The sequence below is a fragment of the Dipteris shenzhenensis genome, chromosome 1 (genome assembly GCF_047967505.1).
Source record: "Dipteris shenzhenensis isolate YYH24624 ecotype China chromosome 1, Dip_SZ_1.0, whole genome shotgun sequence".
Lineage (NCBI taxonomy): Eukaryota > Viridiplantae > Streptophyta > Polypodiopsida > Gleicheniales > Dipteridaceae > Dipteris > Dipteris shenzhenensis.
In genome coordinates this window covers 54,871,119-54,895,519 of record NC_141596.1, presented here as the reverse complement: position 1 = coordinate 54,895,519, position 24,401 = coordinate 54,871,119, and the positions used below count along the sequence as shown (strand labels likewise).

The 24,401-nt window shown below is 42.6% G+C and overlaps 1 protein-coding gene across 3 annotated transcripts; it reads left to right on the top strand.

The window, feature by feature from the left end:
* The first annotated feature begins 14,088 nt into the window (after window positions 1–14,088).
* Window positions 14,089–18,701, top strand: LOC147906052 (pentatricopeptide repeat-containing protein At2g39620-like). Of its 3 annotated transcripts, none has more exons than XR_015541207.1 (4): window positions 14,089–14,337; window positions 14,421–14,479; window positions 14,573–18,096; window positions 18,233–18,701. XR_015541207.1 is itself a non-coding variant. In XM_087376239.1 (3 exons), exons 1-3 carry the CDS (start codon window positions 14,172–14,174, stop codon window positions 17,522–17,524), a joined length of 3,177 nt encoding a protein of 1,058 aa, XP_087232365.1. In that variant the 5' UTR covers window positions 14,089–14,171; the 3' UTR covers window positions 17,525–18,701. The 3 variants fall into 3 exon arrangements, 1 of the variants encoding a protein (XP_087232365.1); XR_015541208.1 differs by having other exon boundaries at window positions 14,573–18,353; window positions 18,448–18,701; XM_087376239.1 differs by having other exon boundaries at window positions 14,573–18,701.
* The last annotated feature ends 5,700 nt before the right edge of the window (window positions 18,702–24,401 follow it).

The window sequence follows — 24,401 nt, the reverse complement described above, 5'->3', positions numbered from 1 at the left end:
ACTCGTGTGTGTAACAAAACGACTGGAAGGGTTTAAATACTATATTTGTGGCCCAAATTAAGGACTCAATTTTGGTAAAATTTACACGAAATCTCGTCATAACTTCTACATCATAGACCAAGGTACCTTGGAGGTGCCAAATAATGCTCCCATTAGAGGTGCCAAATAATGAATGATCTCTCACTCCCATTAGAGGTAAGCCTAAGCCTTGCCCTCATGAAATAGGTTTATATTTATATTTATTTACTTGTATGTATATCCTACACACATACAAAATTTATTTATTTACTCTCTCTCTCTCTCTCTCTCTCTCTCTCTCTCTCTCTCTCTCTCTCTCTCTCTCTCTCTCTCTCTCTCTCTCTCTCTCTCTCTCTCTCTCTCTCTCTCTCTCTCTCTCTCTCTCTCTCTCTCTCTCTCTCTCTCTCTCTCTTTATGTGTGTGTGTGCGCGCGTGCGCGCATTCGACCATGTGTCTATGCATGCCATGCATGCGTGCGTTCATGTGTGTGTAACACACACACACGTGTACCTGTGCACATGCACTCACACACTCTATATACATCCATCTAGTACTATCTCACCTTTTCCATAGCTCACAAGCAACCACTTTCCACAACTTTTCCACCAACTACCAATCGGCTGAACAATCTTCACTCCCACTCCTCTATAGTACACCACATTCCCATCATACATCCACATTCTCTAATTCTCATAAATGCCCTCTTCCCCATAAGGTTGGTGCTAGTGGTCCCAAAGAGAATTTAAAATCTCAACCTACATTTTTTATAGCTCACAAGTACTTAGGCATGCTCCACAGCTCCCCTTTCCAATGTGGCATGTACCTACATTGCATTGTAGTCCATGCACACCCCGTATCATCCCTTTTATGACCTACTTTTTGTAGCTCACTTTCTCATAGGTCCAACTATGTGTAATGAATGTTTTTTACAATCAGTATGCCTTGTCTTAAATTGATATAGTTAGTGCTTTTGTTGATTGATTACTCTACCATAGTGTTGTTGGTTTTGTCTCATCTAAATAGCATATGTATGACAAATGTCTTTTTAAGCATGCTAATGTGGTTGCCTTGGTTTCAACATGAATTGTGCCAATATATTGACAATATAACAAATATCATGAATTAGGGGGTATAAGCAAGGCCTGAGCGAGTGTGCTTGAACTGTAGCAAGGTGGTGAATGGAATCCCTGCAATTGGAAAGGAAACTTTTGCAAGAGGCTAAGTGTGAAAAGGCTGAGAGAGATGGGTGGCCGTTAAGAGCAACCACTATGAAAACAACATGCTCGTGCCAAGAAAGACCACCGAGTGTAAGGGGAGAAGACAATCAGAAAGACGAGAGGATTGTGTAAGGGTACCTGAGCGGAGGTTGATGGAGAAGAAAGGTAGAAGGTGACAAAGGTAGTTGGTCCATGAAGGGAAAGCACAAAAAAGCCAAGCTGGCCGAAAAGAAATCAGAACCGTGAGTTCACCTTGACAATATCGGGAGCAAGGACTAAGAGAAGATACCGCATACAGGCCAAGAGAAGAGAAGCTACACAATAGCAGTAACCAAGAGCAAACTATGTACACGAACAAGGAGAAGACAGAGGAAGTGTAGACCTGAGAGGTCACCATGAAGAGATTTAGCCAAGGAGTAGCGAGACGTAGGGGAGTGCACTACAAGAGGAGTTGTAGTTTGTAAGTGCGGGAGGAGAAGGGTGAGTGGAGATGCCATAAAAGAGCATGTGCAAAGTAGTTCAGCCAGCCAAAATTAGAGCCCAAAAATAGGGAGTGGTAGGATGGATAAAAATAAAGAGAGCAAAATGCTCTATCAAGAAGAGCATGTAGATTAAAGACGTGCAGGAGGGGAGTGGGCAGTGGTGGTTAGGGGTTGGGCGGCGGGTAGGGAGAAATTAATGGTCTAGTACTAAATAGGGGGTGGTTACATGCTTAGTGGGTTAGCATGATTAGGGGGGTAAGGAGTGGTTCGGAGGCAATCACTGTTAGGGACCGATTAGGGGAAGCAGGGGGTTTTGGATTGGGGTGTGGGTTAAGGTAGCATTATAAATAGGGAGGGGGACAGCAAGGGGAGTGCTTGTATCATGCTATATGTAAGCATATCCAGCCAATACATATATAGAAATTAGAGGATGTAGCTAGGTGGGAGGGGGGGAAAAACATAACAAGGGTTATAAAGAAGAAGAAATAAGATGCTACATTTAAAAATTCCATATCAATAAACAATAAAGAAATGTGTCATCTAAATTTTTAGAAAAGGGGGGAGGGGGCGAGGGGAGGTTGATTTGTGTGTGTGTGTGTGTGTGTGTGTACCCCTTTTGAGGGAAGAAGGCAGAATTAGAAAAGAAAGGGCGGGGGTATATTTATTGGAAAATTAAGTTAGGAAAGAAAGGGGGGGGGGGGGGGAATGTCAATAACTAAATGTCGATAACTATATGGATGTGTGTATGAGTGTAGAAAATGTGCACATGTGTGAATGTATGTAAGACTTGACAACACCCCTTTTCATAGTACTTAGAAGTTGTGTGTGTGTGTAATTACTCAATGATTGAAAGGGAATCCCTTGGAATGGTGTATAGTACTTAGAAGTTTTGGTGCTACTTGCAAGGCAACACTTTTGTGTCCTTTGGATCATTTCTATACGTGATAAGAAGTAAAAGTGGTGGGTGCTTCTATTTCAAGAGTTCAATTTCAAGATAATTCATAAGCTTGGTTTGTCTCATTGTGGGGTAGGATATATGTCATGCGTCAAAGATCAAAGCTCAAAAGAGGACATACTGATGAGCTACCCAAAGAAGGTTTGTTTGTTGAGGGCATGAGCAAAGACAAGCACCAGGAAATCATGTTGTATCTCTCCATAGACACATTTCCAAAATATGTATCAACAAATGAGAATCAAAGAATTACGGTTACATCCTATAAACATACATTGATTTTGCAAGACATGTGTATAAAAAAGGTGGGGATATGATTCTATGAAGATGTGTCCTAAAAAGGACAATACTAGTGAGGATTGTGGGCATCAATTCTTGATTACAGTCATAATCAAGAACATACTAAATGTTCAAATATGATGGAGTACATTGTACACCGATATAATGAAGCATTGTAAAAGATGTGATATAGGCTAGTGAATTAGGCAAACCAAAGTTTGAAAACCAAAGTCTAGTCATTTTCACATATGCATGAGAACCCTTTCAAAAGAAGGGTTTAGATTTCATAGGACCATTTGGACTTACCATGCATCTAGGAGGGAACAAGTACATTGTGGTGGTAGCTAAATATGTCACTAAATGGGATGAGGCAAAGGCTTTAAGGAAAAACATGGCTTGAAGCACAATAAGATTTTTGTATGAGAATTATTATGCAAGTTTGGGTGGCCTGCTGTGTCAAGTCAAGGGCTTCATTTTCATTGATTCAATGATTCTTAATTCAGCATAGCAAGTCTCTCACTTACTATCCAATGATGGATGGTCAAGCAAAGGCCACAACATTCTTCACAAGATTGTGAACAAGAGCTGCAATGACTAGGATCATAAGTTGTAAACAATGTTATGGGCCTATCAACCAGCACTGAGGGTCATCATGAGACATATGCCTTTCCAAATATCATTTTTGTTAGGAGGAACTAGTGTCAATTGAATTTCATGTACACAGCTTAAGGGTAGCAATGCAACATATGAATGGTCGAGAGGAACCACAAAACAATTGACTAGACAAATTGATGGGGTTGCATTTGAGTGTAGCCTAGTCACAAATTCTAGTCATAGTGTAAATTCCTAAGAGGAGGAAGGCATGGCATGATCAAGACACCAAAAAGAAGAAACTTGTAGAAGGCATGATGATCTTGCTCTACAATGCCAAGCTAGGGGTGATGAAACAAAATGTTCATTGACATTAGATTGGGTTATACAAGATCAAACACTATCATGATAATGAGATAGTGATTCTTGAATATTTGGATGGCATTGAAATGTTGAACCTAGGAATGGCATGAAGATCAAAGAGTACTAGGCTAAAGCACACTTTGTGCTAGTAAGAGAGTAGATAGGCATAATTGGCTAGCAACCATTACATGCTAAATTAGGATCAATGGGTCAAAGTGGAAGCAATCATAGCAAGAGAAGATGCTAAATTCAGCAACTAGGATTTCTCAAAATCTAGGAACATTAAATGGCCATGATGCAAGGTACGATGAAATCACATAATGAAGATGGCACTGTGAATTTGATTGGCATTGAGACGCTAGAGTTGTAGGGAGGTAACCCGAATCTACCTCTATTTAAAATCAATCCAATTGCATGCATCCTTTTGTGAGAATGAAGTGAATAGTGCTTAGTGTACACACTTCCCCTCTTTCTTTTATACACCATCTGACCCTCATAGCCTAACCATCCTTTGCTTTCCATCTTAATTCAAGACATACCTAAAGAGTATTTTATGCATTACTAGGACTAACCCTACAGGACATGGAAGTAGAAGTAGTAGTAGCAAAAAATCTATATGTGTAGTTCGACGGTGACTCACGTGTCATGGGGTCCTTGCAATAATGCCAATGGAGTACTCCTCTAAGCCACTCTATGTTGAGAGTAGTGCATGCAAATGCCATCCACTAGTGTCACTCTTGTGACTCCAGGCTTGTTGCAATCGTGAATCCATAAGGAGAAGAAGAGGGAGAGGAGAGGGAGGCGGGGAAGGGAGAGGAGGAGAAGAAGAAGGGAAGATAACATGGCATTCACAAAGGGCACTACGAGGCAACAAGAGACAACTCCAAAGAGGAGAAGGAGAGCTTGTATTCCAATGTGTGCAATCAACAAGTGAAGATCAAGGTCAACCATTTGGCCTTTTATACATGCCACCTTATGAAGGGAGGGCCAACCCTATTCCCTTTATATCACTCTCTTTCCTCTTTCTTTACAATCATCTTGGGCCCAATTTGGCTCCAAGGCACAATCCTAGCTCTATGGACTTGCCACGATCCATCAAATGGCATTGCCAGCTAGTGTAGTTAATATCCCCCCTTCCTATTCTCAATCTAGTTCCCTAGATTGTACAAAGACAGTGTTGTTGGAATGTTGTCAATGAATATCAATTCTTGTGTGCACTTGTTAAAATTTCCCTGTTCATAGTGCTTCATATGACTTCACTGGATCCTTTGTTGTGGAAATACTGCTTGGAGGATGGCTATTTGTCTAGGAGCACCGCATTCTACTGTAATTGGCATGGCATAGTAGGACTGATTGCAATGGAGAGATGTTGGGTGGATGGATTGGAGCTAAGTACTTGTGACCTTTCAAAGAAAGAGGAAGAAAAAGAAAAATCTAAGGTGTGAGTTAGTAGGAAGAAGGTGTTAGTAGGTCTTGATGTAAGATCCTAGTGGTGTTAGTGTTAGTGGAGTAAGTACTAGTAGATTACCATGCTCCTCCTTAAGTCCCATATTTGCTTTGCGTGGGACTTTTATTGGATTCTTTTCAGACTATGTTTGACATGCCATTTTGAACATCTGGAGTTGTGCATGACATTTTGTCTTGCATCTCTGCATAAGAGTTTCTTTTGAAATCTTTAATCCATTTTATGGATCATGTTTCATTGAGGGCTTTTCTTAGAAGTAGTTGAACCCAATAAGGTTGTGGCACCATTTGGAGCTTTATTTTGTCAGAGTCATCAAATTTAGAGGAGTCTAATAATACACCATACAAACTCCTAAACTGAGGACTATGGCTGAAGAGGTTTATAGCATCTTGGGTTCTAGGAAATCTCTCTAAATTAAAACTGATATTACAATGGGAGGCTCAATTGGGAGTTGGAGTTAGCTAATGAAGTTTGGAGTCAAATGAAAGTGAAAACAAATCTTTGAGGATCACAGGCCAGTCCCATTTCAATGTCATTAGATTTACCCTGCAATCAAACTCATGCCTTGGAGCTGTTAGTGAGAACCACTTGTTGTTTTAGATGTGAAGGAGGGCCTTGGGATACTAGGGGTTGATGTGTCTTTGATTGGCCCTAGACCCTGATGAAGTAATCAGGGTTGAATACCCTTTGTTGATGAAAATTTTCCTTCCATGGTAGCAACATCTCATTAAGGTCTCCAATATCTTCCATTGTAGCAGGTTCTTGTGGATCTACTCCATTTTTAGGAGTAGGTCGACTGCTATGGTGTTGGAATGAATGCTCTAATGAAGGACTGGTTTTGTATTTCCTCATGGGAAAACCCATCAAGGCCTTGAACTAATGTTGCCTTGCTTTTTGTGGACCTTGCGGTTGTTTCATGTGGTACTACTCCCTTTTTAGGAGCAGGTCCTTGCAGATCTACTACTGGTGAATGCCTCATTGTTGGTGTTGTAGACTCAAACCTTTTAGGTCTCTCCTCTTATTTTTGTGGGTCTAGAGGGATGAAGTTGATCATGATACAAGCATGAGAAGGTGGGATGCCGTGCTAATGATGCTTAGGGATCCACATTGCCATCGTAAGGTCCTTGAGCGTGCATTAGTTCCTTCCTGATCCCACCTTTCTGGTGCCTTTGCCAATTACATCCTCTAGCTTGCTCAACTTCCATTGTCTCACCGTAATAACATGATATATGTCCTTTGGAGAAAATGTGAGTAGGACCATAGTGTCTCGAAGATCTTCTATTTTTGTTAAGTGCTAGTTGCTTTTGAGAAAGTTAGGTAGCGAAAATAATTCTTTATTCTCATTGGAAGATTCTTGTGTGACTTCCACTAAGTCTGGCATGGTTGGTGTGACATGTGTGGCTATCACAAAGCTTGATGCCAAATTGGAGTTTTTCAGCATTAAAGAGTTTGATGGGACAAACATTTCTTTATGGAAAGAACCGATAAGGGATGTGCTTATTCAAAAGAAGTTGGCAAGGATTGGAGCTAAGCCTGCAGATATGTATGAGAATGATTGGAATGAGTTGGATGCATTAGCAAACTCTACTATTAGACTTCATCTTGCAGAGTTAGTCTATTTTGTTATAGTAAATGAGCAAACTATGAAAGATTTATGGATGAAATTATGTGCCACTTATGAGAAGGAAACTGCCTCTAATAAAGTTTAGCTCATGAAGAGGTTGTTTGAGCTGCAAATGAAGGAAGGGGTCTCCATTTCTTCTCACTTGAATGAATTCTATTATTTTCAGCTAGCTTTAGGCTCAGAAGATAAATTTTGATGCGAAGACTAAGGCAATATTCCTCTTGTGTTCATTGCCATCCTCATGGGATACCTTCGGTACAATTGTCAGTAACCCTGCACTTGGTGGAGTACTGAATTTTGATGATGTGGGTAGCTTGTTGGCCAAGGAGATTAGACGGAATTCTATGGATGGCAACAAGCAGGATGTAGCCTTAAATGTGCAAAGGGGCAGATCACAGTTCAAGGGGAAGTCCCAAGAAAGAGAGAAGCCTCGTAGCAAATCAAGGGCATGGAACATTGAGTGTTATCATTGTGGCAAGAAGGGCCACATGGAAAAGGATTGCTACAAGCTGAAAAGAGAGTAAAAGGATAAGAGAAAGAATGTAAATTGGGGTGCAAATAAAAAGGAAGAGAGTCTAAGGGAGGACAAAGGAAAAATAAAGATCGAGGAGATTAATGCAATCACTGATAGTAGTAGTGACAATGACATTCTCTTCATGACTAGTCTACCTGCAGACTTGCTTACCACTTCAGATAATGCATATTCCCAGGATTGGATTTTGGATTCTAGTGCTTCATTCCATGTTACTCTCTATAGGGAATGGTTCTCCACTTATGACAGTGGAAAGACAGGTTGTGTGCATCTTGGAAATAATTATGTAGGTGACATAGTGGGAGTAGGTGACATAAAGTTTTCTTTTGCAAATGGGTCAGCATTTGTTTTGAAAAATGTGAGACGTGTGCCTAAGCTGGCCAAGAGTCTTACTTCAGTGGGTCAGCTAGATGATGCTGGTTTTCAGACCAACTTTGTTTTTCAGAGTTGGAAAATTCAGAAGGGCTCTATGGTTTTGGCAAGAGGTGCCAAGTGTGGAATGTTGTATCCCTTACATGTATCAGGGGTGTCTGATCATGTTGTTGCAATAACCGAGCAACCAAGTATTGTTATGGATAAAATTGTCTAAGGAAAAAGGCATTAATATGTATGTGTGTTTGTACATGTGGCAATAGTATAATAAACTATGGTGTGCATAGGGCCCAAGGTTGAGGTGGCAGGGCATGACCATGTGCCACCCTTCCATGTAAGAGGACCCATAAGGTGTGTTGTACATAATCCATGATAATAATATTATAAAATGTAAGGTGGCATGGCTCCTCCATGTGCCACCCCTCCACCTAGGCTGCATTTAGTGAGATATGGCTCAAAGTCCATGGGAGAAGCAATATAAAATAGGTGGAGATGGATATTATATTGAGTTATTTCCTCCATATGGGATAGGCCCATGTGGGGGAGGTATAGAAGGTCCAAGAGAGCAAGTTAAATAATGGGGAAAGTAGGATGAGGTGGCAAGATTCCTTGTGCCAACCCTCCACTTGTCCTCCTAGAGGTTTGAACATATTATAAAATTGGAAAGAGACCAAGGGAGTATCATAGACTTGAGATATGGGGCTTGATTTATGTGCGAAATTGAGGCAAAGGGTTGTCGCACACAATTGAGAGTGCGTAATTGCCTAGCCCACATGGGAGACTTTTCCACACACACCATGCATGTGGGAGGATACATTAATGGGGAGAGACCCCCTCTTTTGGCTATAAAAGGAAGGGGCTATTCCTTGATGAGACACGCTCATTCTTGTAAAGCCACCTAGCTAGTATTTTAATATTTCCCTCTCATCCCTTCTTTCAAATAAAGTATGGTTCTCTTCCCTTGATGTCTCCATCTCTACATTCCACCTCCTATCATGTACATGCTTCTCCTCCCCCTCTCCTTTTCCCCTTGTGTCATAGTCTCCCTTTTCCTTCCCTCCACTTCTAATTCCTTTTTCACCCCTATGACATCCCTTCGCCCTCACGATCTCCTTTTCTCTATGGCCCTTGAGCGTCGCCATACTTAGCCTTTAGCCTCTGGTCTCGATTACTTTTCCGGCTAAAAGTACTTCTTTATAGCATTGCCGATTGGGGCATATGATCTAGAATGGAATGAAACTCTTATGCCATTTGGGTTATGTATTGCATTTGAGTTTTTCTACCTTTGAATTTTTTGACCATTGTCTCTATGGGAAGCGGACTAAATCAGCCCATAAAAGAAGGGGAAAGAAAGAGCTTAAAAAGCTTGATCTGGTGCATTCGGATGTATGTGGTCCATGCCTACATGATCATTAGGTGGGGCTGAATACTATGTGATATTCATTGATGATGCAACTAGGAAAGTGTGGGCTTCTGCTATAGCTTGGAAGAGTGATGTGTTCTAGGTATTTCAGAAATGGCTAGCTTTGGCTGAAAATCAGTTAGGTAGAACACTCAAATGCCCATGGACTGACAATGGTGGAGAGTATATCTCTCATGACTTTCAACATTTTATGTGATACACGTGGGATTAAGAGGGAGCTCACGTTTCCTCATTCTCCAGAGCAAAATCCAGTTGCAGAGAACAGATGAACTGCACCATTCAAGAAAGGTTGCAATGCATGCTTTCCAATGCAAGTCTTTCTGGTGGTTTTTAGGTTGAGGCAATGAAACATGTGATCACAATAGATCACCTAGTAAGAGTTTGGATGGTGGTATTCGTGAAGAGGCATGGAGTGGAAAGAAGCTCTCTTACTCTCATTTGCATATATTTGGGTGTGAGGCATATGCACATGTGCCAAAAGATCTTGAAGAAGCTAGATCCTAAGTCTAGGAAATGTATCTTTTTGGGTTATGGTGAAAGTGGAGGGATGGGCTATCGTCTCTGGGATCCAGAAGCAAAGAAGATCATACAAAGCCATGATGTGGGCTTTAATGAGAAGAAAATGCATAAGACACCCATGAGGAATGTGGAACTGAGGAGAATCACTTTCCAGGATGTGAATCCACCCACATATGTTGATAGACAGCAATTTGTCCATGCACCGAATGTGCAGGAAATGGTGCCACTAGGTACTCCCACAGGTACACAATCAAGGGCAGATGATGGATCATCTATTGGTGGAAATAATGAGCCAAATGTGGCTGATATGTAGGTGGGACAGCAAGCTAAAATGCCCTTAAGAAGATCATCTAGAGTGTTTAAACCGCCTAAGAGATTTGTTCCAAGGATAGACTATGTGATGTGGATGGTGGTATTCTTGAAGAGGCATGGAGTAAAAAGAAGCCCTCTTACTCTCATTTGGGTGTGAGGCATATGCACATGTGCCAAAAGATCTTGAAGAAGCGAGATCCTAAGTCTAAAATGTATCTTTCTGGGTTATGGTGAAAGTGGAGAGATGGGCTATCGTCTCTGGGATCCAGAAGCAAAGAAGATCATACAAAGCCATGATGTGGGCTTCAATGAGAAGAAAATGCATGACACCCATGAGGAATGTGGAACTGAGGAGAATCACTTTCCAGGATGTGAATCCACCCACATATGTTGATAGATAGCAATCTATCCATGCACCGAATGTGCAGAAAATGGTGCCACTAGGTACTCCCACAAATACACAATCAAGGGCAAATGATGGATCATCTATTGGTGGAAATGATGAGCCAAATGTGGCTGATATGCAGGTAGGACAGCAAGCTAAAATGCCCTTCAGAAGATCATCTAGAGTGTCTAAACCACCTGAGAGATTTGTTCCAAGGGTAGACTATGTGATGTTTACTGTTTGCGAGGAGCCTTCTTGTTACAGAGAGGCTATGATGCGCGAGGATCAGCACAAGTGAGAGTATGCTATGCAATTAGAGATGAGTTCACTCATAAAGAATAAGACTTGGGACTTGGTTTCTTTGCCACATGGAAAGAAAGCATTGCCATGTAAATGGGTCTACAAGATGAAGGTAACATGTGATGATGTGCCTAAGTACAAGGCCCATTTGGTTGCTAAAGGGTTCAAGCAAGAGAAGGGTGTGGACTTTGATGAGATCTTCTCTTTGGTTGTGAAGATGACCACACTTAGATGTTTACTTGGACATGTGGCAGCAGAGGATATGGAGCTTATGCAGATGGATGTCAAGACAGCTTTCTTGCATGGGGATTTGCATGAGGAAATTTACATGGCACACTTGGAAGGCTTTGAAGAAAAGGCAAAGAGAATTTGGTTTGCAAGCTGAAAAAGAGTCTCTATGGTCTTAAGCAAGCGCCTAGAGAATGGTATCAGAAGTTTAATGCTTTCATTCGGTCCCAAGGTTTCATAAGAAGTGAGATTGATCACTGCCTCTACACTAAAAGGGCTAAGGACATTAGCCTGATTCTCCTAGCACTTTATGTGGATGATATGCTATTTGCTAGCAAGAACACTTATGAGCTCGATGCATTGAAGGCCAAGTTGCATGAGGCCTTTGACATGAAGGATTTGGGACCTGTAGGTCATATACTTGGTATGCGCATCACACGTGACCGAAGTAGGAAACTCCTTTGGCTTTCACAGAAGGAGTATGTTACAAAAGTGTTGCAGCATTTCAATATGGAGGAGGGGAAGGCAGTAAGTACTCCATTGCCTCCATATGTGAAACTAAGTCAGGCAGATAGTCCCAAATTAGATGAGGAGAGGGCCATGATGGCCAAGGTTCCTTATGCATCAACGGTTGGGAGTCTTATGCATGCTATGATAGCTACTAGATTGGACATTGCATTTGCAGTGGGAGTTGTTAGCCGGTATATGGCTAATCCAAGAAGAAGGCATTAGGAGGCAGTTAAGTGCATCATGAGGTACATGAAAGGTACCAAGGAGATGTGTATCTGCTTTGGCAGAGGAGAGTGCGTGTACTTGGGTATACAGATTCACACTATGCAGGGCATGTGGATAGTAGGAGATCCACTTCTGGTTATGTGTTCACCTTTGCAGGTGGTACAATGTCGTGGATGTCTCGCGAACAGAATTGCATTGCTTTGTCTACCACAGAGGCCGAGTATGTTGCAGCCACAGAGGGTTGCAAGGAGGCTATATGGCTCGATCGACTAGTGGGAGATTTGGGGATTCATACAAGTGTACCAACATTGCATAGTGATTCTATGAATGCTATTCAGCTAGCACGAAATTCAGTCTTTCATACAAAGACCAAACACATTGAGGTCAGGTACCATTTTATTAAGGAGGTACTTGAGGACAAGCGCATAGAGTTTGTTAAGGTTCATACAGATGATAACCCTACAGATATGCTAACGAAGAGTCTACCTAGTCAGTAGTTTAAGTATTCTCGTGTATTGATGGGCATTGGATAGTGTGTCCATTGGTTGTTCTCCCTTAAAGGCACATTGGCCTTTAAGTGGGAGGTTGTGGGGGTTAAAGACCACTGTATCTTAACCTCGGTTATGTACAATACTCAAACACATATATATATGGATGACAGAGAAGATTAGGGTGTTCTGCAGCCACCAAAACTTGTGTGGCTCTCCCTCTCTCTCACCTTCTTCCGTTGTTGAGATCTCTAAAAAACTGGAGGATAAATACGTCATTATTTGAAAGGACAAAAGGCTTTCCTTTCTTTCGAACTAAACTGACAATTGTAAAGCATATATTTTACGTGGCTTTTGTAGCTACTGTCCTTTGTCTAATTACTATATGGATCAGCTTGACAAAACGCTCGAGTAGTTTCTATGGCAAGGTCAGTGGCACTCATGTAGCTAGTCGATGGTAACCACAATGAAACGTAAAGGGGGCCTTCTCTCAGGTCAAAGGTTGACTCCTTATACTCTAATGGATTCTTAAAATGTGTCAGCTTTGGGCGATCATTACTCATGTATGGTTATGCCAGCAAGGCATTGTAGGGATCAAGGCCTGTAAACTCCAATGGCAGGATGTTTTGCTCTCAAGTATGAAGGTCCTATCCCTCAATCGATTGTTCTAGACAGATTGGTAGCAAAGCTAGTTGGAGTCTCTTGGCAACCAAGCCATAGCTTTATTGGGGATAGCTCTCTTTACCAAAGCATTTGGATTAGCTCTTTGGCTTTTGTGGATGGCCTATACCTTTGGTGAAAATCAACTTGAGGATTGCAGGATTATAAATAGGAAAGGAATACATGTATGGGTATGGGTAGGTATTTGGGATCATAAAACATAACATTGGGATAATGCATTGTTGGTTGGTGGTAGGTTTGGTGTACATGTTTGTGAAACAAATATTTTGAGTGACATTGTTTGCAAGGTAATGAACTTTTCTTTGTAGAGTAATGGACCAACGGCCCTCTAGTTCTACATGTAGCCAGTCTCATAGCCTAGGAGTGGTGCCTTCCTTGTGGTACAAAGTTGGGACTCCTAGAGGGGAGGAAATGGTTCTCTAAAGCAAAAGCAGCCCAGGATCAAAGTGTGTGGTTTAGCAAAGGGCAAAGGCCACCCCCTCACATTTGTTAAACTTAGCACTCTGGTGCACGATGGAGTGTGAGCAGGCGGGATTTTGTTTTGCCTCACATCCCCATGGCCATTTGTGAGGGGCGCATCTGCCCATGGTCTATGTTGACAAGCAACAAGGGGTATCCTAAGGGATTTGAACACGGGTAGCCATCTGATGTGAGCAAACTCCCAACCTCCTTTACTCTTGAGATCTTAAGGAATGCTTTGAAAAGCGACCACATTTCGATAGGTAAAATTTTGCCTCACCATTTTCTTTTGTTTGGGGGGGAGGCGATCTATAAGTGGCAAACAACGTCCCATACAGGGTGACCAAGACGAGGTCCTGAGCTGTCTTTGAGGCTTGAGTTGAGGCTAGGTTCACACTACCCTCTAGCCATCCTCTTAAAAGTCGTGTGAAGGGTCGTCCTAGTTGGCCCAATAGGAGGGACGAGCCAAGACATTGATACAAAAAATTTGTGTTCGACCCATGAAGGCTGGCCGTCCTTCTTCCAACTGATATATGATTGGCCCATTCCATCTCCTACAACCGTTACACCAATCACACGTAGGTGGCATAAATTAAAAGCCTAATGACCAACGGGTGATGTGAACCGAGCGGCCACACCAACTATAAGCCTCGGAAGAGAGGCCCAAACTTATCCACACATTTTTGCCACTTGGCGGAACCTTTCTTTGAACTATAAAACGCCTCCGATAGCTTCCAATTTGAAGCATGCAGTATATTGCTCCATTGCCCCTGCCTCCAGGCTCCGCCATGGCCTGTCCATGGGGGAGCCAGGGCGGCAGCGGGGCAATCGTTTGCCAAGATGCTAGCTTTCCAATCTCCAAGCCCGTGGAGGATGTCTGTTTCGCAACTACCTCGGAAATTTTGCGTTCAGGTACTGCACGACATAACCCAATTTCAGTTTGCAGCACTATTGCACTTCTGGCAATCCGTTTTGAGCGTGGTCATGCTTCGCAGATGCCCAGCGCTCACGGCAAGAGTACTCCACAGATCGGTGGGACGACCGACACAGCAAAGTAAGTCTGCCCAACCTGATTTGCACAGCTCAAGGCATACGACTACCTGGTCATATTGGTAGCCTGACGAGTCTGTTGTGCGTTGTCTTACAGAGGAATACAAGGGCTCCAGAATTGAATCATATAATTACAAAGGGGTCGCCATGGATGAATTCAGGTTGGGTTGGAGACAGCGAGAAAACGGAGTCACGAATCAAGAGAATGGACGTGGACAAAGCATGCAGTGGTCAGGCCCGGTCAAACGCTGGATTGCTTGAGGACCTAGCGGAGAGTGGCAGCAATTGCAAGGCCAGCTTTTCGTCTGGAGTACAGGTGAATGCATCTAAAGCACAAAAACTACCAGAGAGAAGTGGCTGGGAGATTCTGACCTTAGAGGAGGCACTCACGTCTTTGGAACAAGTGCCTCAACTTCCTTCCATTGAAAGCTTTATATGCATCTTGCAGAAGTGCAGGAAAAGGAAAAATTTAGCCTATGCAAAGCGCTTACATGCTTACATGTGCAGAAATGGGCTCGAAGCTCATGTAACTCTCGGGAACTACCTTGTTCCAACGTTCATGGAATGTGGAAGCATGTGCAATGCTCAAGAGGTTTTTAACAAGTTGGTTGATCGGAATGAGCATTCTTGGACTTCGTTCATCATGGGTTATATTGAACTTGGGGAATCACAGCATGCCCTCAACCTATATCAGAAAATGGAAGAAGAATGTGTAACCCCTAGCAAGTATACATTTGTGGCCTTACTGAAGGCTTGTGCTAGACTGAAAGATCTGGAACAAGGTGGAGAAATAGTTGCTACTATTGATAGAAAGGGATTGGAGAGAGATCCTTTTGTTGGCAACACATTGGTTGATATGTACGTGAAATGTGGCTCGCTTGCAAAAGCACAGGAAGTGTTTGACAAGCTGCCTGTTCGAGATGTAGTCCCATGGAATATATTAATAGGAGGATACGCCAAACATAGGCTGGGCAAAGAAGCACTGAACTGTTTCGAATTGATGCAACTGCAGGGCGTGTCTCCAAATGCTGTCACGTTTGTTGGCAGCTTGAAAGCCTGTGGAAGCATAGGTGCCATAGACAAAGGCCAAGAAATACAAGCTGAGATTGCCAGAAAAGGATTGGAAAAACTTCCTTCTATTGGCAACACCTTGGTCGATATGTATGCCAAATGTGGCTCGCTTGCAAAAGCTCAGGAAGTATTTGACAAGCTTCTAGTTAAAGATGTGATCTCATGGAACATCCTAATCACAGCATATTCAGAACACGGGCTTGGTGAGGAAGCGCTAGATTGTTTTGAACAGATGCAATTGGAGGGTGTCTCTCCAAATGCTGTCACATTTGTTTGCAGCTTGAAAGCTTGTGGAAGTGCAGGAGACATAAACAAGGGTCAAAAATTACATGCTGACATTGTCAGAATGGGGTTAGAAAGAGCTCCTTCTGTTGGCAACACCCTTGTTGATATGTATGCCAGATGTGGCTCATTTGTAAAAGCAGGAGAAGTATTTGACAAGCTCCCAGTTCGAGACGTGGTTTCCTGGAACATAATAATTGCAGGATATGCCGAACATGGGCATGGTGAGGAAGCACTAAACTTTTTCAAACCGATGCAACAGGAGGGTTTCTCTCCTAATGCTGTCACGTTGGTTTGTGGCTTGAAAGCTTGTGCCATCATAGCAGCCGTAGACAGGGGCCGAGAAATACACGCTGAGATTGCCAGACAGGAATTGGAAAGACATACTTTCGTTGGCAACAGCTTGGTTGATATGTATGCCAAATGTGGCTTGCTTGCAAAAGCACAGGAGGTGTTCAACAAGCTTCCAGTTCGAGATGTCGTGCCGTGGACTGCACTAATTGCAGGATATGCAGAACAGGGGGCTGGTGAGGAAGCACTGAACTGTTTTGAACAGATGCAACTGGAGGGTGTCTCCTTGGATGCTGCTACATTTGTCTGTGGCTTGAAAGCTTGTGCTAGCGCGGGAGTCGTAGACAAGGGCCAAGAAATACATGCTGAGATTGCCAGAAATGGGTTGGAAAAAATTCCTTCTGTTGGCAGCATCTTGGTGGATATGTATGCCAAATGTGGCTTGCTTGCAAGAGCACAGGAAGTGTTTGACATGCTTCCAGCTCGAGATACAGTCTCATGGACTGCACTAATCTCAGGATATGCAGAACAAGGGTCTGGTGAAGAAGCATTGGAGTGTTTCAAACAGATGCAAATGGAGGGTGTCTCTCTGAATGCGGTCACGCTTGTTTGTGGCTTGAAAGCCTGTGGCATAACAGGGGCCATATACAGGGGCCAAGAAATACACATTGAGATTGCCAGAAAGGGATTGGAAAGGGATGCTTTGATTGGCAACTCGTTGGTCGAAATGTATGCCAAATGTGGCTGGCTTGCAAAAGCACTGGACATGTTGAACAAACTTCCAGTTCGAGATGTAGGGTCATGGACTGCATTAATTGCAGGATATGCCCAGCAAGGAGAAAGTAACCTTGTTTTCCAAATGCTTGAAAGAATGATAGGAGAAGGCATAAGGCCAAATGGGGTCACCTGGCTTAGTGTTCTTAGTGTATGCAGTCATGTGGGTCTAGTAGATATAGGCCAGAAGTACTTCGAGGCCATGAGCAAAGAATATGACATCATTCCAACCCTTGAGCACTATACTCGCATGATTGATCTTCTTGGCCGTGCAGGCCAACTAGATGCAGCAGTAGCGATGGTGGAGAACATGCCCTTCCAACCTAATCTTGTGGTGTGGCATACGATATTGGGTGCTTGCCAAAAGTGGGGTAATGTGGGGCTTGGAAGACAGGCCTTTGAACATGCAGTGCAATTGGATGACCAGAATGCTTCAGCTTATGTTTTGATGTCTAACATTTATGCAGGTGCTAACATGCTGGAGGACAAGAAGAAGATTGAGGGAATGAGATTGAAAGAAGAAGCATGGAAGAGTCCAGGAGAGAGTTGGACTGATTTTGCCACAGTTATGAATACGTATGTGGTCTCGGATACAAGGCATTCTCAGAGCAAACATATATGCACACGCTAAAAGGTCTTCAGCCCTAAACAAGAGGTGAAGGGTATGTTCCGTGTGTTCCTAATTTGCATTGTGTGTCATGGAGCATTTCTGCAATGATGCCAAGAAAGACAGCTATCCCTCATTTGTTCTAATTTGCATTGTGTGTCGTGGGACATCTTGGCAATGATGCAAAGAAAGATAGGCTATCCCTAATGCACCTAAAGGAGAACTTATTTCAAAATTCTTCAGGTTTATGGTGACTGTCATGCAGCCATTACACTTGCCCCAAAGAGAGAGAGCAATGATTTGTCAAAGATGCAAACATATTCGTGTCTTAACAAATGGAAAATGTTTTTGAAGGGAAGCCAGTACTATAACCAGCACCCCTCTTGTTTCTCCTAGAATGATGGAAAAACAGGTGTAGTCAGAGGAGGATATTAAGGGCTTGCTGATGAAGCATGAAACTGTTTTGAACAGATGCAGCAGGAGGTTATGTTTCCAAATGTTCTCATGTGTTCGCAGCTTGAAAGCATCTGAAAGCATCTGGCGACGTATGAGCCATAGAGAGGGGTCAAGAAGTTCCTGTTCAGTTCGCTAGATAGGTATTGGAAAGAGCCCTTCTGTTTGATATGTATACTAAGTGTCGCTTGGCAAAAGCAAGGGAAGTGTATGACAAGCTGTCAATTCACAGTAGAGACTTTTAAAATGCACTGATAATTGGGTATACTCTGTAAACAGAGGGTACCAAAGGGGTGCTCTGAAATGCAATCATGGTTTAAAAGGATGCAGCAGCAAACTAGGAGTACATGCCAAAAATTGCCAAAAAGAGAGAATCTGTCAGCAACGATTTGGTTGATATGTATGTCAAGCGTGTTTCACATGCAAAGGTATGGGGAAGTGTCTTGACAAGCTTTGAGTTCTAGCTGTAAACTCATGGACTGCATGTGTTGCAGGATAGGCTGAGGATACATCGAGCTATTTTGAGCAAAGGCAACTAGAGGGCATTGCTTTGAGTCACGTTTGTTTGCAGGTTAAAAGCTTTCATGTACAAGGCCGGAGTGATACACTCTGAGATGTGATAGAACAGACATAAACACTACAAATTAACAATTGGAGTATGGGCAGTTCTGACACCACAATTGTTAACTATTGTGAATCCCATAGTGCACACCCCTGACAACCAACTCGGAGGCCAACCAATAAGCTTCAGGAAATACTAGACTTTGAAAGCAAGAAGCTTTCTCCCTCTCGATGAAATTGGCCAACTCCTTTTAGACTTGTATTCTGTTTTCCGTGCTTTCAAAAGATGGAGACATAATTTGTATGGTTCAGAGTTCTATGTATATGTAGATCATGATACTCTTGAACATTTCTGTAAACAACCTGGCTTGAGAGGCCGCCAAGCTAGGTGGTCAAAACTCATGTAGGAGTTTAACATGACGATTCGGTATTGAAAAGGGAAGGTAAATAAAGTTGTTGATGTGTTGTCGCGCATTATGCATAATATCAGTTTCATGCTATTAGAGAGTACTCTAATGACCTAGATTAGAGAAACTAAGAAAGTGGATGAGTTCATCCAGGGCCTTTGGCCTAAGGCTTATGTGCTTAAACCATGTGCTTAAACCCGGGGAATAGGATTGCATCCAAAAAAGGTCAAACCTATGCAAGAGATTGCATAGCGGATGGTATGTAGAAACAAATTAGCAAGGTAGTAGTACCTCGTTAGAATGATCTCACGAAGAGGGTCATTCAACAGTGCCATGATAGCTGGGATCTACGTATCGGAAGACATGATCTCGTGAAGCAAGATTTCTTTTGGCTAAAAATAAAAAAGCATTTTCATGAATGACCCGTTGCGCTACGTCTCAAGGTACGATCTTAAAATGTCAATAAATAAAATTTCAAGTTTCATGTAACCCAATTTACTCAACAAATGCAAATCAATTTATTACGGGAACTCTATGCAGATCTATTGTATCTTTTTGAATTTGTTGTCTTTGCTCTATACTCAACAAACACAATTCAACTTATTAGGGGAGCTCTATGTGGATCTATTGGATCTTTTTGTATATGGCTTTGGAGGCTTTAAGAATTTTGTTCATATCATTGTGTTCTTTTGGACATCATTGTGATGAGGACTCTCTCTCTCTCTCTCTCTCTCTCTCTCTCTCTCTCTCTATAGCATACATACAAATAAGCATGTGTGCACGTATGTGATACACAAACGTATATATATGTGCATATACACACATATATACATTTGCATATACACACATATATACATATTTATATACACACATATATACATATGCATATAGCAAGTGCACCCCCCCTCCCCCCGACGCGAACACACACACACAGATATAGATAGATAGATAGATAGATAGATAGATAGATAGAGGGAGATATATATATATATATATATATAGAGAGAGAGAGAGAGAGAGAGAGAGAGAGAGAGAGAGAGAGAGAGTCCTTTTTGACACATGCATTGATCGGTTCTTAAATTGCTAATCAATTCACCTTGCATGCTTGGATTGGCTTTTGAAATGTTGGCTAAGTCTTAACCCATGACTTTGAGACCTTCCATCTCCTCCTTTCATTCCATTGACCTTCCATCTCCTCCTTCCTCCCAAAGCTGAACTTCCATCTCCTCCTTCCTCCCAAAGGTGCCTCTTGTCTTTCCACCTCCTTCCCACTCAAAGCCTCTTGTATGTCCACCTCCTACCCTCTCCAAGCCTCCATCCAAGAGCTTCTTCTTTGTGACACATTACATGCTTTCCTCCACGTGTCCTCAAATTTTTTTCATAGTGTCTGTGGTTAATAGGTTAAAGATATGTGACACGTTATTTTTCTTGTAAAGTCAGAAAGGTAGAGCAGGTGAAGATACCTAGCATTTTACAGACCTTGGAAATACCACTAGGTAGGTGGGAGAGCATTTCCATGGACTTTATAGTTGGTTTGCTTACGACGACACAAGGTGTATATGATTCTATCCTTGTGGTGGTTGATCGTCTTACCAAGATGGCTCACTTTATTCCAACTAGGGAGTCTATTAGTGCCCTGCAAGTGGTGGATTTATTTATTAAACATATATTTTATCTGCATGGATTTTACATTTCTTTTTTGGACTGTAGTGTTTGAGGCACTAAGGACTGAGTTGGGAATGAGTAGTGGGATCATCCTGAAATGGATGGTCAGACGGAAATACTCAATTAGACTTTAGAGGATGTGCTTAGAGCATAATGTTTGCCACTATTGGAATTTGCCTATAAGATAGAAAACTTTCCTCTATAGGAATGATTCCGTTTGAGATGAACTATGGTTATAGACTAGCAAATCCAACTACACTTGGAATACCTTGAAAAGTGCCTAGTGCCGCAAACCATGTCGTTCAGATGCGGGAGATGCTAGCACTTGCGAGATCTAACATCTGCTAAGCTATGGATAGGGCTAAAGTGTGTGCGGATGAACATAGATCTTTTAGAGAATTTAAGGAAGGAGAAAAAGTATTTCTCAGGATTTTTTCACACTCTAAGCTTTTGACTACTGATAGCGGAAGTAAGAGAGGGAGAGAGAGAGGAGTGCACACAATATAGCTACCTGTATACTAAGTGTAATGACAATGAACATGAAGATATTAATATGAATCTATTAGGGTTAGGGTTGGGGTTTGCCCCTATGCCCTATGTGGATGGTGCAGTTTACACTATCTTTAACACCCCCTCTTAAATTGCACTGGGTAAGTAGAGGGTGCATGTACAAGAACTTTTCATGGATTTCATTTGGTGTGTATGCTAGCATCCAAAACTAAAAAGAAATCAGAGTAATATGTGTGTATGTTAACATAGTGACTATGTAGCGGAAGCATGTACAATGAGTATAAGTTACGATCTTGTACATAATATGGATTTCCCCCTCTTAAGTTGTGGGTCATCCTTCACCTTAGCATGGCTGTTGAGGCTTTGTGGAGCTGGGTTGCTGAACATGGGGATACAGGAGCTTGGAGTGGTGACTGGAGTCATCTGCTTCAGGAGGAGGCGCGTTTGCTGAGGTCGTCAGGCTGTTGGGGCATAGAGATAGTCACTAGAGGCGTGCATGCAAGCTTAGGAACTGCTGTTGTATGAGATGAGGGAGCTGCCTCTCATTCGGAGGTTCGCGTAGAGCTTATGGACTGGCTAGGTCACTGATGGAGGGCTTGGAGCCGTTATGGAGATGAGGCTAGCTGTATTGAGAGCTCGATGGCTAGAACGTGAGTTGCTGAGGAGTCGTATGTTGTCGTCTTGCATTAGAGGCATGAAGGCCGTTGGACGTGAAGAGGCGCCACTTGAATCATTATTGCTGGCAAGCCAGTTGGATGGACGTTGCTTTATCATTTGGAGAAGCGTCGTTATGAAGTCGCGAGAGCCATGGCTTATGTTGATGAAGGAGTAGTGGGCGTTGTTGCATGCTAGGAGCTCCATTGGGGCTCGTTGGTGGTTGTTGGGTCTTTCATTAATGCACTGTGGTCTTGGAGGTTGCTGCCCATGAAGCTATAGAGCTGGCTATGGGAGACTGGCTTTTCTTTGGACGTAGTTAGTTCTCTTGTGGATAGTAGTCTGCCTCTTTTTCGCGTCTTTGGAGCACTTGTGTGCTGTAGCTTAGGAGCTTGCCTTAGGGCCTTAGCACATGGATGGGGCTAGCATGGGTTTAGGATGGGAATATTTTTGTCATTGTTACTCCCATCCTACACCAAGTGGTCTAGGATGGATCTAGAATGGGAGTAGCCACTTTTTCTCCCATCCTGGACCATGGCCTCTAGACCTTGGTAGCCAGAATGGGTTCCCCTTTTGTAGGGATTCAAAAACATGAAAGGATGACATGTGTCCTTGTCCCCACAAGGTCCCCACCTCTTAAACACATGAAATGATGCCATGTGTCCTCTTCCTCCTAAACCCATACCTAGTTCTTTTTCTGTTAGCACATGGTGGGATGGTAATAGGATAGAAATATGCATGGGACCACCTTTTCCCATTCCCATCCTATTTCTTCCCATGTGCTAAGCCCCTTAGCCCGCTATTAGCCTTTAGTTGATTGTTGAAGAGTAAGGTCGTTGTAGCATAGAAGCTCGCCCTAGCTCGCTGTTTGTCCTTAGTTGAGCAATCTTCATAGTTGATTCTTGAAGAAGAGGAGCAAGGCTACTCGGAGTTGCTATGGACCATTTGCTGTGGCTATTTGGCTATAGCCAAAGGACGAGAAAACCAGCCCGAGATGGGAAAGAAACCTAAAATGGCATCATGAAATGGACCTTCCAAAAATTATAGAACATGAAGAATGAGCAGCAACACTAAAATGAACATAACATGGCGAGCTTTCTGAAGCAAATGGAGAGTGAATGGAGCTCTACAAGAAGAACTAGAGCAAAAATGAAGATGCCTCTCAACAAAGGGCTTGCTGCCTCGACGGACAAGGGCTTCCTATCTCTCGATGGAAGATGCCTCACAGAAGGAGAGCTTGACACTCACGAAGGGAGTGGAGCACCATCGGCTCTGATACCATGATAGCGGAAGTGAGAGAGAGAGAGAGAGAGGAGTGCACATGATATAGCTACTTGTACACTAAGTGTATTGACAATGAACATGAAGATATCCATGTGAACCCCTTAGGGTTAGGGTTAGGGTTTGCCCCTATGCCCTATGTGGATAGTGCAATTTACACTATCTTTAACAACTACAGGAGAGTGTGCTAAGTTATTACCCTAATATTGTGGACCGTGGTTAATTCTTAAAAGGTGGCCTATAAATTGGAAATACCATAGGGTTGTAACGTGCACCTAGTGTTTCATTTTCTCATTTAAAGAAGCTTTGGCACCTAGGTGACTCACTAATTAAGGGTGTTTTTGTATGCCCCTAACATCACAAGGGATTGTGTCCTTTTATGGAAGGAACTACTCTCTTGGGCCTCCATTGCAGAGATTGTGTCCTTCTATGGAAGGAACTGCTCTGTTGGGCCTCCGTTGAGGTGCCTTCAGCTAAAAAAGGAGGCTGAGAACACAGCATTCACTCTTTAGAGAGATAAGCTTGGGATGCATTCTTATTTTAGTTCAATGATAGAGATGTTTGGTATGATGATGCTTTTCACACTCAGTAATAGTCACTCCTATTTTCATGGTTGAATAGGAGGGTGCAGATGCCTATCCATGCACAGATTGATAGATTCTATGTTGATGATTAGGCTCTGGATATAGGTGAGTCAGTATGCATTAGCACCAGGGTGTCCACTTCAGACCACTTTCTAGTTGTTTTGATCATTTTGAAGCCTCGTTCGAGAGGCCACTCTGTCGATATCAGAATTCCAGGTGCCTTTTAAATAGAGGAGGGCCTTATGGAAGCTATTTTACAGATTTGGGTTTCTCACATACAGGGTGGACATAATTAGACTGGATGGACAACATTAGATGGATCTTTACTTCAGCCCATCTTAGATCTCCTTCTCCCCATCTTATGGCAGCCATTCTAAAAGCTTGGCATAGCTTCAGAGGAACACTTCAGAGAGTTCCCCCCTCCTCTTGTGAAGAAATTGATAAACATCCCATCATGTGGAATGAAAGCATACTTGATGAGCATGGTAGGCCATTGGGCATGTTGTATTATATGCAGTGGTCCAGATGGGAGAGGGGCCTTGCCTCCCCTATGGGGTCTTTAAAGCTTTCAAAAATCTTCTAGAGGATCAGAGAGTTTTATCAGTTAGTCATCTCATAGGGAGTGCACAGAGGGTTGATGACACTTCTAGTAGAGTCATATTCTCTCTAGGATGCTTCATTCACTCCTTTTCAGAGCTGCACATGCTTTTGTAGAGACACCTCATAGGAGATTGTGGCTAGTATTGTAACATGGCATATTTGGAGAGCTAAATGTACAGAGGCATT

What these genes read in the sequence shown, in the direction of transcription:
- LOC147906052 (XM_087376239.1), top strand. Translation starts at nt 14,172, where the DNA reads ATGCAGTATATTGCTCCATTGCCCCTGCCTCCAGGCTCCGCCATGGCC. An exon ending in CTCGGAAATTTTGCGTTCAG is followed by an intron (nt 14,338 to 14,420) that starts GTACTGCACGAC and finishes CATGCTTCGCAG; the next exon opens with ATGCCCAGCGCTCACGGCAA. An exon ending in GGGACGACCGACACAGCAAA is followed by an intron (nt 14,480 to 14,572) that starts GTAAGTCTGCCC and finishes GTTGTCTTACAG; the next exon opens with AGGAATACAAGGGCTCCAGA.